Source organism: Macrobrachium nipponense, chromosome 13, assembly GCF_015104395.2.
Source record: "Macrobrachium nipponense isolate FS-2020 chromosome 13, ASM1510439v2, whole genome shotgun sequence".
NCBI classification, from domain to species: domain Eukaryota; kingdom Metazoa; phylum Arthropoda; class Malacostraca; order Decapoda; family Palaemonidae; genus Macrobrachium; species Macrobrachium nipponense.
Window position 1 is genome coordinate 24,903,354 of NC_087206.1, and position 17,244 is coordinate 24,920,597.

A 17,244-nucleotide genomic window follows, 5' to 3' on the forward strand; every position below is an offset into this window, starting at 1 on the left:
GACTGACTGAGGGTGTTTGACAGCTGCGGCAAACATCTGTTCAAACCTGGTTCCAGGGAGGGCGGAGACCTGTGAGCCACCATCTCTCCCACTTGTTGCATCACCACTGCCGAGAAGGCGGTGGGATCAAGGAGCTTGGTCCTGCTACTCCAACCGGCGTTGTGCCGAGTGGATGCGGTGGAGGCCGGAGAAGGCGTTGGCTCGGCTGGAGCGCGAGCCTTCTCCTTAGAAGCCTTGCTTCTAGAGCTCTTAGAGTACGAAGAGCTCGGCTTTGCCTTCACCGCGTCAGCATAGGAAGTCGAAGACTTCTTTGCTGAAGAAAGACGACGACGACTTCTTAGAAGTCGTCTTGTGGAGGGTCTTCTGTTCTCTCTGTCCCTTCACCTTCGGGGGTACAGAGAGAGCGGTAGAACAGGTAGGGATCTCAGATCCCGTAAAGCCTTGGAAAGAAGCAGTATAAGGGACAGGAGAATAAGATCCAGGAGCGCCCAAGGAAGACCTTGGCGCCCGACACACCTACCTCAACCAACAAATCCTCCGCCCCTACCGCCATAGGTTCGATGTTCAGGTCCAAGTTCGCGACGTCTGGGACTGGCTCCTGCGTGGACGCGGACCCGAACGCCTGCTGCACTTCTTGCTGTATGGAAGCTATGAGAGGGCTGCCGAGATGGGATCAACATAACCGGTTGACTTGCCGCCGGGGAAGATCTGAACAGCCCAGCTTCTTATCTAGGATGTATGGCTGGCCCTTGGCGGCGTTCTTTTTCCCCGAATCCGCACCCAAGCCTTCAGGGTTGCTAAGGCGACTTCCTTCCACGGCGGCAGCCTGAAAGAGAAGGCGAAAATGAAGCTTCTAGCGGCGGGGACGGGGTTTAACAAGCTTATAACTAAGTGTTATTAGTGATACAACTAAGAAGTCTAAAAGTAGACTTACCCCCCCAACAGCTGACTGACAAGGTCGTAGCATATGGTGCAGGCTTCTGGGTGCCAGACGATCATACCATTGTGGTCGTGGCACACGGGGCGTGAGTCCCTGCACTCCTCGTGGGCGCAGGGGTCGTAAAGCGTCGCGTTACACCCCAGGACCTGACAGTTGGTAGCCTGTAAGTGGAAAGATACATAAGTATCAGGAGCACACTTACAGCCTAACAATTGCTCCGCTGCATGCCGGAGGAGCTGAAAGTTAGATTAAACCAGAGCCCCCGCCATAATACGTGTGGTAACTAGGCGGTTGGTAGTTGTCTAAGGCTAACGCCGGAGACAGGAGAAAAATATCCAACCAGGTGGTGGTGGTGAGCGCCATGAAACCACGACGGAGAACGACGGAGATGGTATACACAAAAATAATTAAAACAAAAATAAAATTCACCGTAAAATTAGGGTACACATCCTTATATTTATAACTAAATATATAAAGTCCCCGTCTACTAGAAGAGTGCCCGGGTAAGAAGCAAGCTCTCCTCCGGTAGCGGAAAAAAAAAGAGGATATAGTAGGCAAGCAACAGACCACTAGTATGATACCACCCCCGCCGCTGGCGGAGCCAGACGAACTATAACCAAAGGGGTGGCCCCGGCTGCAGCGGAGGTCTCCGTCATTACAGTAGGGGTAGGGTGGGACTGAGCAATAGGAGGGGGTTCCCGGCGTAACGCGGCGGAGAGAGAGAGAGGGGGGGGTGGCCTACCCCTCCTCGTCCCTACAACTACCCGCTCGGTGACCCGGTACCGAGACAAGTGGTCGCCCTATACCCTAGCTGGGGGAGCTCCTGGCCTCCTCAGAGAAAGAGGGAGGAAGGCTACTGTGGTTGTCATGGTAACCAAGGAGTCCCCCCCCAGACCCCTCCCTATACCTGGTAGGGAGGGAAGGGGAAGGGTAAGGTGCTATGGAACACGTGACCGCAAGTGGCCTAAGCCGCGATAGCAACACAACCATGGAAGGGCCACATGAACCAGACTGTACCAACACATGGGACAAGCACCTAGGCTAGCCTAACACCCTAAATAAAACTAATAATACATCGTAAAAGAGGGAAAAGACACTTTTGAAAAAGAAAAAGAAGCCCAGGAGGAGGCAAACTGTTCCAAGGAACAGTTGACTACTCGGAGCCAGCGATAGCCGATGAAGAGCAAGAGCCGGGATGCTGGGCCAGAAACACAGAATAGCCCTAAATACCAAACTAAGAGAAATGGTAAAAGGGCTGTCCTAGCTATAAAAACGATGTAATAAACGATGAACGTGATATAGTAAGCCATAAGTATAAGATGTCCCAGTATGGGAGACCGGGAAACCTTAACGACGGCGGCATGCCGCCGCCACGAGTCAACCGGGAGACCGTATAACCTATTAAGAAGGAAAATACTGGTCCCTGGAAGACAAAAACACGGTAAAATACTACTTATGAGGCACTTAACTTAGCCGATGCGATGGCAGCATGTTCCATGATGAATTAGATTGGAAATCCAAAGAAAATACGGCACGAGAGAAAAATGCACTCAACGTGTACGTCTAAAGATTAAGGATGACCGCTAGGGGCGCTGCTGTCCGTGGCGTCAGTAGTAGTAGTAGTAGTAGCGGCCGCATCACCCTTTCGTATCAGCTCTCTCTGGTGGGGATTTTAGATTGGAAGGTCTAAATGGTGAATGACTCGTGGTAGTGATCCCACTCGCCCCTATTCTCATACCGACACTTCTTTTATAGAGTGAGCGAGTCAGTTTTACTGACATTTTCTTAATTTTGTTTTTCTCTGGTAATTTTAGATTAATTTTGCCCAGAAAGAATGATATTAAGGATACTTTCATAGGGCGACACGAGCTGAGCCCAGAAACATGATTTACTGTAATGATTACAGCACCCAACTATAATATTAATGTATAAACAGCAAAATACAGCAATCAAAATCTATTTTGTCTTTTATTTAGTTTGTTTAGAATCAGCTGATGGACATTTATTACCTAAAGAATTATTTTGGAAAACAATTTAGTTGCTAAAAGAACTAATTTATTAATGGAATTATTATTATTTTTAACCGTACATAATAGTTTGTGATATTATGATACAGTAATTCATATTTCATTGAGAGAGAGAGAGAGAGAGAGAGAGAGAGAGAGAGAGAGAGAGAGAGAGAGATGAGAGAGAGAGAGAGAGAGAGAGGCAGCTTAGGACGAGAGTACTGTTGACTTCTTAGCTCGAGAATAACATAAATGAAATTTGTATTTTTTTAAATATTTTTATGGATGGTAAGAAATGAAACATGGATAGTGATAAGATATTCTCTTGTATACTGTTATAATATCTGATAATCCATTGAGTCAACTATAAAAGTTGTATTGAAGCACAGTTTCGTAAATCACAGAAAGAATAAAAAAATATGGCAACACTACATCTACAAATGTCGGGACCATCTTGTTTTTTATTACGACAATAATAGATCAGTATTATAGTTTTTTTTCTGTAAGTTATAAGAGAGAGAGAGATTTTGCTATTTACATTCATAGTATTTGAAAATTTGTAAATGATTTTATCCAAAAAATGCATTTAGTCATGAAAAGAAGAAGAAAACAGTAATTAGTGAATCTTGCTCTATGGTAAAATTCGCAATTTCGTTACTTTTCCGGAATATACGTAGTATTTAGGCTCCACAAAAAAGTAGTAAAGTGATTTATGACGAGTTTAGAGGATACTTACGTAAAAATACATCGGTAGTTTGTAGAACGGTGTAACCACTTATCACTTGTGTAAAAGTTGATGACGAAGGAGACTGTAAGTTTGGTGACGTCATGGTGGTCATACGTATTTTTTTGTGTGAACGAATATACATTTATGATCAACAAATAGTTACTGTACTGCTTAGAGTACCATACTGTAATATTAATGTAATCACATAAAAATAAGTAATCGTTACCATACTGTAAACATGTAAAGTGTATTTTTTTGTACATGCAACTTCCCCGGCAGATATATACTTAGCTTATGCTCCGATGTCCGACAGAAATTGGCGAATTTCGCGGCACACGCTGCAGGTAGGTCAGGTGATCTACCCCCCTGCCGCTGGGTGGCAGGAACCTAGGAACCATTCCCGTTCTAGAACCAGATTTTCTCTGTCGCGGTAGTGTCAACATATGTTGTTGCTACCTCCTGACTTGATTTTCGTTTTTCATCGCCATCGATCTTCTGGCTGTCTTTTGCAGGGAAGTACTGGGTCTTTGGTTCGGCATACGCTATTAACTTTTTAATGAATTTGGCTTCGAAAATTTTGAAGAATATATGAACGTGTAACTACCGAAATTTTCGGTAGACACTCACATAGTTTGCAAGCAAAGGGAAATATAATATTATTCATTAATACGTGTATAGTGTTAGAATTGATTGAGAAAATAAACTGACTTCCTACTTTAGGGAGTCAGTAAGCATGTAACTAGATCGTTTCTTTAAAAGTTTTTTGGATACTCGTACTAACGAGCAATTAGAGTATTAACAGTAACTAGTAGTGTTGCATCCTCATCACCTTCTTACTTCGCAGAAACTTCAAATTCATATTGCAATTTGAAGACAAGGATTGTGGCTCAAAATGCGAGCTATTTAAAAGGTAAGAAGTGATTACTAGTGTTCCCCATTGCAGTGGAGGATGCGTCTGATCGGCTCTGTCTCGCTCCCAGGTCTAGACCTCTTCAAGCCTCACAGGCCCAGAGGAGAAGGAATGTTGAAAGCCGTAAGGAGGTTTCAGAGAATCCCCACCGGTCAGGCGTGCCTTTTGGCAGGTTCTGTAGAGCGTCCCAGACTGCCAAGGATAGCATTGAAAAGGCACCCTTTAAAAAGTGCGTCTCTTCGTCTTACTTCCGAAAAGACGAAGAATGTATGTTTTGGAGTTTGGATGATCTAGCGTGTTCTCAGAAAACTAAGAGAACACTGAGCAAGAGCCAGCCAGGAAGCCGCGTTCCAGCAAGCTACGTGAGCCACGTTCCAACAGCCAGCAGCGAGCGGCGTTCCTACAACCAAACGCGAGCCGCGTTCCAGCAACTGAGCACAAGCCGCGTTCTAGAAAAATTTTTCTTGGCGCAAGGCGCCTTAAAGAGATGAAGCGCCAGCCTGGTGCAAATTGCGCCAGTAAAACAGACGGCTAGAGCAAGGAGCCTTATAGTAGAGTGGCAATCAGAACGATCCTTCCATTGAACGTTTCCGGGCAAGAGGCTCTTTCTAAAGGGGTCTTGTAGGCGCTCGGAACTATCAGGGCGCACGGACCTTCACGCAAACGGAACGTTCCAGGAGCGAGTCTCCTTTCTAGCGTGCGGAACATTCCAGGCGCTAGGCGCAAGGAGCCAGGCGCCAGAATATTCCAAATTTTCTTATAGAGAGAGAGGTCAGTTGTGAGACTCCTCTTTGAGTTTTAACTTGAGGCAACTTTTCCCCTGGCAAAGGTGCAAGATGTCGCACAGGCGGCCGTCGCTTTTGTCAGAAGGATTCTGATACTAAGAGAAGCCATTTTTTCATTATTCAGAAGACTCCTGTTTTTGGCAGTTCCTCTCAATGCGGACTCTCTCCTTCATTCATGCTCTTCCCTCGTTATGAAGAGGCAAGAGCTTTGGGAGTTTTCTTATAAGAATCTCATCGACGTTTGGGTATGATGACGGATAGGAATATTTACTTCCTTCCGTAAACCCTACAGATGAACAGGAATTCTGTCTCTTCCGCGATTTACGAGGAAATCACGAAGATTAAAGAGTTCCTGGATTAACTTCCTTCCTTAAGGAGATATATATACTCTTTCTATCGTTCTATTAACGAAAAGAACGAAGATAGTAAAAAATTTTTCCTTTCTCTATCTGCCTCGGCAGGGAAAGAAGGTAGTAGAGTATCTGCTGTATGAGAATACGATACGGCAAATCATAAGCACATACCGTAGTTACTTCTTTGCTGAGCAACTCAATTACCAGTATCCTTCCAGGAATTTCCTAGGAGGACTACGCTTAAAGGGATTGTTAAGACAACACCTACTTAGCTTCTAGATTTATCAAAGTCTTGTTTCGCTTAAATATGCATTAATAACGAACTTCCTGAAGTTCGATAATAATTTTATAAGATTCCTTTATTGAATGGAGTAGCTGGCAACTCTGGAAGAGTAAGGCCAGACGGCTAACGGAGACTCCTATCGCTAGACCAACGCAGACAGTTACGCAGTACCATGTAGGTGTCGGGCATGACTGGTTGGTTACATGTCTCTCCTGCGGGATGGAATGACTAACCGTGTCTCTCCCCTACAATCGCGGTTTTAGCCTCGGATTGAGGGATAGTTAAGCACACATAAATAAAAGATTGTCTGCCTTTTGCTAAGAAGCTTTCAATAAGAAAGATATTACAACATTTCAATGCTGTTTACCGTAGGTAACATTATTAAAGGATTCTAACGCAGCGGAACTCTATATTATATAATGCTCTCTTGCTTACGAAAGCATGGCTTATTAGAGTACATGCTTAGTGAGAAGATGAATGTAGTAGAGAATTCACTTTAAGACTACGGTATGGTCAAGTCTTATGCACATACCGAAGTTAACTACAGAATTCCTAGTATCCTTACAAAGGTTTCCTAGATTAATGCTGTTTACCACAATGTGACAGTATTATAAAGGATTCTAATACGGCAGAGCACGATATACTATAATTCTCTCATCCTTCGAGAAACGCACACAACCTTTTTTAGAATCGGATATTGCTCAAGAGAAGATGGGTGAGTCGATGGGAAACATTCTCTTAGTGGCAGAAGTTGTTTCCCTGAATGGACTATAACTACGTATATAAAGTTTGTTTTTCCTACTAAGAACGGAATAACATGTGAAGGATGTCGGGTACCATAAAGGCACAGTGTTCTGGCACATAACCTAAAAGAACTAGAAGGAAAGCGCCAGCCTGGCGCAAAGCGTCAGAAGCGCCAGCCTGGCGCAATGCGCCAGAAGCACCATCCAAGATATTTTCTCGTTTTAGCGAGTTATTAACCTAAGAGTCCAGTAGTCTCCTCGGACAGCAGGCTCGGTAACGGCAAGATTCGTTCCTGATTTCGTTACCATGTTTAATCGGAAAGGGGTTGCTTGCGAGGAATGATGAAATAATTTATTTTAATCACTTAGGCCAATTCCAAGACTCTCTCATATCGCAAAGAGCATCGAGAATCTCTTTTTCGCCCCTGTTCGCGTTAACAAAAGAGAACTATTGGGAACAGACACGGAACGTAACGATCCTTAAGAGGTTCGATGCCAGATTTTGAATGTCCGTGAGAACCTTCTCGATCGAAGATAATAACTGTTAACATATGTCTAACATTTATTGAAAAGAGTTGTGAGAAACCTGCGGAAATTCTTCTTCAGAGATCTCTTCGCAAGGTAGAAGACGAACAGGCTTCCTATAGACTGCTTCCTTTTCCTTGAACCAAGAGAGGTGGTAGCAATATACGACATCTTTAATTTAAAGAAGGTGAATAAACTTTAGTCTTTTTTCCTCTAGTTATAAATTCTTAACAGGTATTAAGATAAATGGGAGGTCAAAGGAAGAGAGGATGAATGCCTCATTGTGGCCTTAGAGAGGTTGGATTCACAGAAGTCACGTTCTTCTCACAGGATGTTTCCTAAGGCTTTTCCAAGAGTATCTGGATATTCTATCAGAATCTATTATAAATAGACCTGAAAAACCTCTCCACTCTGAGTCCTGTCCGCGTGCAGACTGACCAGAAGTGGACACGAATGAGAGGATTTTTCAAGGTAAATGACAATAGTCATGGCTAAGACATAGAATTGCTGCAGATCGTGCTAGATGGAATGAGGAAACTGTCCTCTTCCGATTACCTCTTGTGAACCACATAGCGAGGTTTTTTCTTCACTTTCAGAGGGAAGAATCACCTATGTATATATCTGCTATCAAAGAACGCAGTAAAAGGCTATACTCTGTCTCTACAAGGGGAATTAGAGATAACAGAGGATTAAGATCTTCGGGATCTTATACGATACCGCAATACGACAAGAGTAGGATATCTTGTACGTCGAATGGGATTTTTTTTGTGGCCACAGATTCCGTGTTCCGACAAAATGGAACTGCTCCTCATCAAACTTCTTTGAGAAAGTTTATGAAGGAATTCTTTGTTTCTCTTAGCCCTAAACGACCAAGAAGACAAGTGAATTTTTTGTGCATTGGAATCTCGCATCAGATTCAATGGAGACACAGCAATGGGTTCTTGCCAGCATAGTAATGTCTGGCAAAAGAACTAAAACCCTCTATCCTGACGCAACGCTTTCAGATAGAAGGTTTTCGTTGCCCAGGCAGGGGTACTTACATTTTCATCTACAGAAGAAGAGATGATTCAAACGTTTGCCTACAGAGTCTTCGGGGTGCGATGAGGGCTCGAAATGCTTCCCAGAAGGTATTCAGAAGGTTACAATTAGAGCTAGAAATCAGGGTTCCGCCCAATTTCAGCTCGGAGTCTCCTTCGACTTCCAGACTCCTTCCCTTCCTTCCGGCAAGGATAGGAAGATTCTGCAACGAGGAACCTCATCAACATGTAAGAAGATCCTCGTTAGCAAAGGAAAGTATTCACGAAGGATCCTCCTCGGTGGAAGACTCTTCTCTCTCGTATTGTAGATATCCTGATGCTACTGGATGTAGCTGACTACAATCACCTCCCCTTGCCAGGGGCCAAAACGCTCAAAGGGGAAGAATTTCTTCCACCCTTCTCCAGTCTCCTGATAAACTATGTGGTTGTTCAGGACTCTCGGACAATGTAGCGCCAGCCAGGCGCCAAATGCCAATACAGGCGAAAAAACGCCAGAGGCGGACATTTCCAAGGAACTCTGTCATGGTCGGATACTGAGAGAGCGGGCCTCCAACTGGCGCAAATGCGCCAGAGGCGAACAAATCGGGACAGATATAAGAGTGTCCGATGTGGGACATCACCAGACAGCCTAGAGACTCTTCCAAGCTCGAAGCTCCAGCAAGTGTGGAGGAGCCAAGCCAGGCGCGAGGCGCCAGCCAGGCTCTAGGAGCCAGCCAGGCTCTAGAAGCCAGCCAGGCGCCATCCAGGTGCCAGGCTCCTTCAAGGCTAGGCTCCAGTCAGGATTGAGGATCCATCCAGGCGCAAGGCTCCTCCAGTAAAGAGAAACCTAAAGCTCTGTCATGTAAGAGGGCTAGTCCCCATTGATATGATACAGGTAAGGCTCTGCCATGTAAGTGGGGTCAGCCCCCATTGGCACGTCCGAGAAGGCTCTGTCGTGTAAGCGGGCTAGCCCCATTGACATGATCCAGAAGGGGTTTGTCAGTCATAGGTCCCTACCTCGCTGAAACTCTTGAGGCATGCAGACTCATAGACAGTAATCATGAAGTCTTCTGCCAGCTCCAGGCGCAAGGCGCCAGCCAGACGCAAGGCTCCCGCCATCCCGCCAGGCGAGGCGCTAGCCAGGAGGGAGGAGCCAATCAGGCGCCAGCCAGCGCGAGGCTCCAGCCAGGCTCTAGGCGCCATTCAGGCACAAGGCTCCAGCCAGGCGCGAGGCGCTAGCCAGGCTCCAGGCTTCACCCAGAAGAGATCTATATCAAAGAACGCCCTGGCCTTCTTTGAGACAATGTGATCTCCTAAGCCTTACTAAGTGACATTGATGATTCCTTCAAACAGCTGAGAATTAAAAGTGCATGAAGTGCGAGCTTTTCCGAATTCTTGTTCTTTCCCTTAACAATATGTCTAAGGACATATTAGCTGTCATACGGGAGATGCAACTCTGTGTTGACTTCCAATATCCGAAGGATGTCAAGATAACCTACGAGAGATTTTCCTTCTCTCTTGGTTGATACGTGTCTGCGGATACATTGCTGGGATAGGGAGCCGATACTGATCTTTAACTAGTGGTTAAAATTTTATTTAACGTTGTGTTTTTTCTTTGGGTTGTTTGAAAGGAGTTTGGGGATAACTCTTTCAACTTGAGCACTAACCCTCGTGTTAGGATCAGGTGATCGGATCGGTGTTGTGCTCCTTAATTATGCCACTAGGCATAGGCATATTGTCATGTAAGAGCTCTGTCGAGTAAATGGATAAGACCCCATCGACAGACCACAAGAACTCTTAGCCATAGGTCACATCCTCGCTGAGGCTCTTGAGGCGAAGCAGATTCCTAGGCATTAGCCATGGAATATTCCGCCTGAACAAGTAGGAACCAAGGTTTTATTTATTTATTACCTACAACCTATGTTGTTTACCTGTCTATTCAGTAAATAGTTGTCTCTTACCCACCACCAAGGGTGTCAATCAGCTAAGTATATATCTGCCGGGGAAGTTGCATGTACAAAAATGATATTGTTAAGATACAATAAAGTTTTGTACATACTTACCTGGCAGATATATACGATTGATGGCCACCAACCTCCCTCGGAGACAGGTGGAAGAGAAAATCTGGTTCTAGAACACGGTAATGGTTCCTATTCCCTTGCCCACCCACAGCGGCAGGGGGTATAATCAGCCTGACCTACCTGCAGCGTGTGCCGGCGAAATTCGAATTTCTGTCGGACGTCGGGAGACATAAGCTAAGTATATATCTGCCGGGTAAGTATGTACAAAACTTTATTGTATTCTAACAATATCATTTTTGTCTTTTGAAAATGCATTCCCCAAGGAATTATTCCTTGAAGAGGCTTTTTATTAAGAAGATATGCAAATAAAATATAAGATATGCATTTTATTATGAATATATGACAATACTATATAAGGTAAAAATGGTTTTATTACTTTTACGCTTCGTCGCCGATCGCAAACAACAATACGATAATCTATGATAATTATTGTTTGTATGACTGAAGTTTTCAGAGAAGTTGATTACGTTATACCAAAACAATAATGAATTTCGAATTGAACATTAATGTTTTCCTAAATGTTATTACAACTGTACTTACACTACTACTATTAACATTTCTAAGAGGTTAAGAATGACAAAGGTGCTGTGAAGTGTAACTCAATGTTTACATTTCTGCTGGCCACTCAACTACAAGTTGATGTCAATAATGTGGAATTATTCCATGAATAGGCTATATATTATGAAGATATGCCAATAATATATAAGTGAGAATGGTTTTATTACCTTTTATTGTCAGTTAATATCATAATGTGAATCTGTTCATGCATTTGCTGGTTATCGGAACCGGACAAGGCTTAGCCTACCACAGACAAGCCCACGATGCTGCGATTCATACCAGCGATATAGACTGAGAAGTGGTCCAAGGAAAAACCCGTGATTAACTGAATCCGTGATTGCTGATTCGCAACTAAGTGAGGCCCCACTGTATTACCTTTATTGTCAGTTAGTATCATAATGTGAGTTGTTACATGTATGTTGGTGATTATCGGACTGCGGCCGATGCTTAGCCTACCGATAAACATCGCTTTAGCAACATGTTTGGTCCCGCGATGCTGTGATTCATTCCAGTGATATAGCATGAGAAACGGTCCAGAAAAAACACCTGTGAATGACTGATTCCGTGATTACTGAAAGGTGTGGACATTTCATCTTCATGGGAGTTGGCCATGTTGATCAAGAGCTTTGAGCAGTCATGTTCACCAAAGGAACTGAAAGCCCCAGATTGGGATTTGACCATGGCACTGAGTCGTCTGACAAAACCCCCCTACGAACCAATAAGGCAGTCCACAGATAGGAGCCTAACCCTGAAGACAGTCTTCTTATTGGCCCTAGCTTCAACCAAAAGGGTGGGGGAACTACATGGCCTGTCATATATTGTAAAGCACTCGAGAGGTTGGAAGTCAGTGGCATTCAAGTTTGTGCCAGAATTCATGGCCAAAACTCAAAACCCATCAATAGTGGACGGCAGATTTGACTTTTTTTTTTTTTTTTTTTTTCCCATACCTTCTCTGGCAGATTTTGTAGATCATGACAAGGATGAGATGCTTCTGTGTCCTGTCAGGGTAACAAGAGAGTACTTAAGGAGGACAAGGCACCTCAGGCGGGGGTGCAGGAGGTTGTTCTTAAGTACAGGACGGAACCAAAAGGAAGGGTCCAGGAATACAATATCGTTTTGGCTAAGAGAAACAATCAGGAATGCCTACATGACAGAAGACAGGGGGTCAGATAGCCAGGAGAGGGCTAGGCCTCTTGACATTAGAGGCTTGAGTGCTTCTTTGGCATTCAAGAAGAATATGTCTGTGGAGAGAATTCAGAAAACTGGTGTTTGGCAAACGCCAAACGACTTTCACTCCTTTTATTTAAAAGACGTTGCCATAGATCCTTGGATACCTTTTCCTTGGGTCCAGTGGTGGCGGCCCAGCAAGTGGTATAGATCTTCCAGTACCCCTGGCGGGTCAGTTTGTGTCTAGTATAAGATCAGGGTATGAAAGTAGAATGAATGGGATGACTGGTCTTTTTTCTTTACTACTTTCTTTCTACTCCTTTACCTACGGGCAGTATGAAGGAGAGAACCATCTTGAGCTGGAACGGACTAGATGCAGGTGAGGTGGTCAGCCATACTGTAAAGTTATGTTAGAGTATAGTATACTTTCTCGGTAATATGGAAGGGAGGGGTGATGGTGGATCCAGATACAAGGGACAAGTGTGATTTATGAGAATGGAGGGTCCTCTATTTTCCCATAGTTTATAAACCATGGCATGATACCATCACCCAGTGAGGGAAACCAATAGATTTCCTCATATCTTTGGTTCAAGGGTTTATAGTCCATTCTCTTAGAATACTCCTAATATTCGGAAATGGATATAGGTGGCAAACTCCCAGTCAGTTAGAGACTTACCTCCCTCCAGTAAGTAAGTCTATCCTAATGTTAAGACCAAAGGTTTGTTTTTGTATATGCAACAAATGACAAATTGTAACTAATTTGTATTTTTCATAACTAACAAACCAAATAAGGTCTTAACAGGGTTAAAGGCCCAGCTCGAACCATCCCTCTAGCAGTCTAAACTGTGTTAGAAGTATAACTGGCCGGGTCCAGCACGACGCCGTGGGGATTCTGGGTGTACATGCCCCGTGACCTGGTATAGATGACAATAGTCCCTGGATCGCACAAGTTTAATTTTAATTCTATCGGTTTCCAGCTTGGCGCTAGTAAATCCTAATGTTAGACCTCAGGTTTGTTAGTTATGAAAAATACAAATTAGTTACAAATTTGTCATATTTCATAGAATACGTCATGTACAAGACATATACAGCTTATGCTGTCATAAATGATTTTGTGAAAATGTGGCATCGCTACTGAACTGAAATGTAGTTAACAGTCTTATCCTTTTAAAGCAAGTTTTATGGTTCACGGCACTCAAGATTTTGTATTAACTACCCTTTAAATTTTTCTTAGTGTATGAGTTAATGGGTTTCTTGAGTAGTAAGTGATAAGACTAGGTTGTACTGTGTTTCAGATATACTGCTATTTTCTTATGTACCTAACTATGTAAGCCTCCCCTGGCTTGAGACATATGACGTCTGGGTTAAGGTGTTGAGGCAACAAGCAGACAGTGTTCATAGCGTAATACTTCCTATGCCACGTGAGGGGTGGAGGAAGCCACTTGGAAGAACCCCTTGACCTAAGAGATCTGTCCCGGTCTGATACCTTCTGCAAGACTGAATGGACATGCCCCAATAAAAGAAGCTGAAAAGATTACTCAGGATCTTGCGTAGCCCCAGCAACAAGTAGGAATGAAAGATGACCGACCCTGAGTCCTACTCTCCAGATTGTTGAACCCACGAATGAAATCAACAACCTCGGTAAAGGAAGACAAAAACTCTTGTGTGTCTCCTTCCTCCTGCTCTGGCAATGGAGACTGATGACAAGAGGGAGATGCAGGCTTATCCAACACACCTTCTTCAAGCAAAACAACTGCAGACCAGTAACCAAAGAACCTAAAGTGCCAGCCAACACAGATACCAAAGACCTGTCCGGACTGGAGCCACGCGCCAACTCCTGCGACGAACCAATCACAACACTAGGAACACTACTACGAACACTCGCAATAGATGACTCACGTTTGTGTCCATGTACGCGTCCATGTAGAGCAGACACGTACGTGCGACGGAGAAGCATCTCAAACTCTTGACGCAGAACAAAAATCCCTTGGAGTCAAACCACGAACTGCATCAAGGATGGGGAAGGCGAACACCCTGGCTGCACCACTTATGCATTCACAACCTTCGATCTTTTCGCAGGCCCCTTAAGGTCCTTACAATGACGAATAGGCACTGGAACAGAAGCAGCAGACAAATCACCAACATGCACACATACGTGCGAAGCTGCAACATGCTTGTGTCCCAAAGAAGAGGACAACACAGCAACAGCAGATTGCACAGGGAAAGGAGACGAAACACTAACACTCTCAGGAACACGGATGTGCTGCTCTTCACTCGTTGACGAAGAAATAACCAAGTCCTTAACCCTCCAATGCTTGATACTCTGATGCGGTGGAGATGGAGGCGATGGAGGGAAGGAAGGCAACACTCCCTCCTTACACACCCTCTTGGCAGGAAAGGGGGGAGGCGATGCAACATGCTTGCTCACAGCCTTCCAAGCAGAGAAGGCAGCAAACCTATCCTCTAAAACAGTCCAATCATTTTAGAACCGCCTGACATAAAGCCTCGGTTGGATGTGCAAGAGAGGATGCAGATGATACGGATGGAAGAGGATATGTCCTGGATGGCACCAGTGATGTCACGGGAGCAAACGATGATGACACAGAGGAGCGAGGCAGCGCAGCAGCCCTAACCGACGACAGCAACGTAGCAGGGAGTGATGTCACCGATGGAACTTGGAGTGTCATCACCAATGGCACTGAGAGAGACATCACGGCCTCTCCCTGACCCGAGCTAGTGGCAGGCCTCACTGGCCAGAGTGATAAGATGATACTCAGTCAGTGGCACTACCTATGGCTGACTGCGGCCACCAACATAGAGAAGGCCAGGGTGAGGAGATAGAGCTAAGGAGGCCTGAGGGCGGGAGTGAGCATCTATGAAATGTATCAAAAAACCCAAGGAGGGACAACCCCGTAGACCAAGTGGACACTAGCGCGCCGCCATTATGGACATCTCCGATCCTGGAAGAGAAGAAACTGATGAAATAGGGGAGAGGGGGTACAGTATATATAAATCAGCCTTGAGGGCCTCCCGATGCTTTCAATGATGAATCGATGGAAGAAAAGGAAGAAGACAGGCACAAACTCTAGCATCATGGGGTGTGACTGAGGAAGAAGACGAACCATCTGGGCGAGGCAATGAAAACCCTTCCCACGAAGGAAGAGTCGAAACTCTACAATGCTCTCTCTTACTATGAAATAACTTCTACTGCGATTTCGGCCACACACAACAATCCGGGCAGGGATTTGTTATAGTACAAAAATTAGCATGACACCTACTGCATGTGGAATGGGGGTCTGTAGCTTAAGAAGCCAAGAAACGAGAACACGGGAAACCTTGAGTCCCCGGGGCACATACTTTGGTGAGGCCAGAGACCCAGAGGAAGCCATAAGCACACACACACACAGACAAGCAAAAGAGCAAAAATGGGCAAACATCCAGGATGGAGGAGAGTAAGCAACCGTGACTCTCACCCCGGCGGTTAAGAAAAAGACTAAACGCTATAGTGTGGGTGCGTGGTCTTTGACCAGTTTTCACCCGATATATGCCCGCATTGCCAGATCTCACAGATTCTTTGCTTTTCAATCACTGATTGTTTAACTGGATCCAGCTAAGTGCTAGAATATTATCCTATTGTTAAGACCTCAGGTGTGTAGCTATGAAAAATACAAATTATCTTAGAAAATTTATCATTTTATGCAAGCCATGATTTATTGATACAATGTTCCCCCCGTATTCACAGGGGATGGGTACCAGACCCCCCTGCAAATAGTTGAAACCCCTATAAAAAGGCTTAAAACTGCCTATTTTGTTAGACAAAAACTCAAGAAAACCCCACTAAAAATATTTATACCTGGTTTTTTAAATAGTTTTATCACAAAAAAAGTGCATTTTATAATGAAATTGATTGATAAAAAAAGAACAGGAATTTGTGGATATTTCTCATAAAAAATACCATGAATAGGCAAATTTTCCACAAATGGGGAGGGTATATGTTCCAGAGAGAAATCCGCACATACAGGGTTCACTGTACTATAACAGTTTGCAAACCATCTAGAATTCACATAACTGCAGAATGGGTACAGTGTACTGTTAACATAAAGAGGTTACCTCTGTGGGGTGAGAGATTCTGATGCAAGGAATGGAAGTGTCATCCTTTTTACTTAGGAATTTACATTCTTGATTTAAATGTGTATTGGTTACATTTTTTATTTAAATGTATATATTGGAATGACTATCAGTAATTTATTTTTCTTTCTTTTTTAATTCTCTGTGAACTTCCCTAGCAGGCCTTGCAGAATGAAAATAAACTTTCTATGTGTAAATATAGCAAAGAAAGTTAAGCTTTTTATCTATTTTAGTTAATTTTATTCTTGTACTGGGAAGTCCAGGGCTTGTTTGAAATGAACAATGTTCTGAGAAAGTAATTTTATATTTTTGATAATTTACTTTTTTATAGTTCTTCAATATTTATCAGTAATTCCATCTCTTATAGGTATTAGAAGAAAAATATGAGGACTGCTCAAAAGTTGAATTCAAAAGATATCCAATGGCTGATTGTGTAAGTATTCTTGTTAATTAGTTGTAAAAGTAGTAGCAGAAATAATTCTTAATTGGAAAAATACCAGTACAGTTATGATTTTAAAATCAATACTGATAGAAGGGCTTCCTTTTTAACCCTTAAGAGCTGGGCTAAAAAATCAATATGCGGCATGCCAGACCAGGCAAACTTAGAGGTCGGCCAATTTAAGAAAAAAAACACATCAGTGGAAAGAGGAAGACATGCAAATGCACATGGTGTCAGAAAAAAAATAAAAAAAATCTCCCTACCTTTTCTACTAATTAAATTTATTTTATTTTGTCAAAATATAATTACAGCTCACGTAATATCATAGCGGATAAGAACTAAAATCAGTAAAAAATTCTGACTATATTTGTTGTAAAATATTTATGTAAATTTACTGAGATTGAAGATGCAGCAACTTATTTGGATTATTATACTTTTTTTCTAATATGTCTGCACTTTTATTTGCAAAATTACAATTATAACTGATGTACTATCATAAAAGATAACTCAAACAACAATTACACCCTGGTTATATTTATAAGCAAATATATAAAAAGACATCATTGGGAGACAGACAGACAGA

At 43.4% G+C, this 17,244-nt stretch overlaps 1 protein-coding gene across 1 annotated transcript in view; it reads left to right on the top strand.

The window, feature by feature from the left end:
* Positions 1–17,244, top strand: part of LOC135225692 (nucleolar protein 14-like) — a gene marked incomplete at its 5' end in the record, with an annotated part of 100,984 nt that overhangs the window by 41,715 nt on the left and 42,025 nt on the right. Inside the window, 1 exon segment of the mRNA XM_064265044.1 lies at positions 16,590–16,655. Coding sequence (XP_064121114.1) covers positions 16,590–16,655 — 66 coding nt within the window.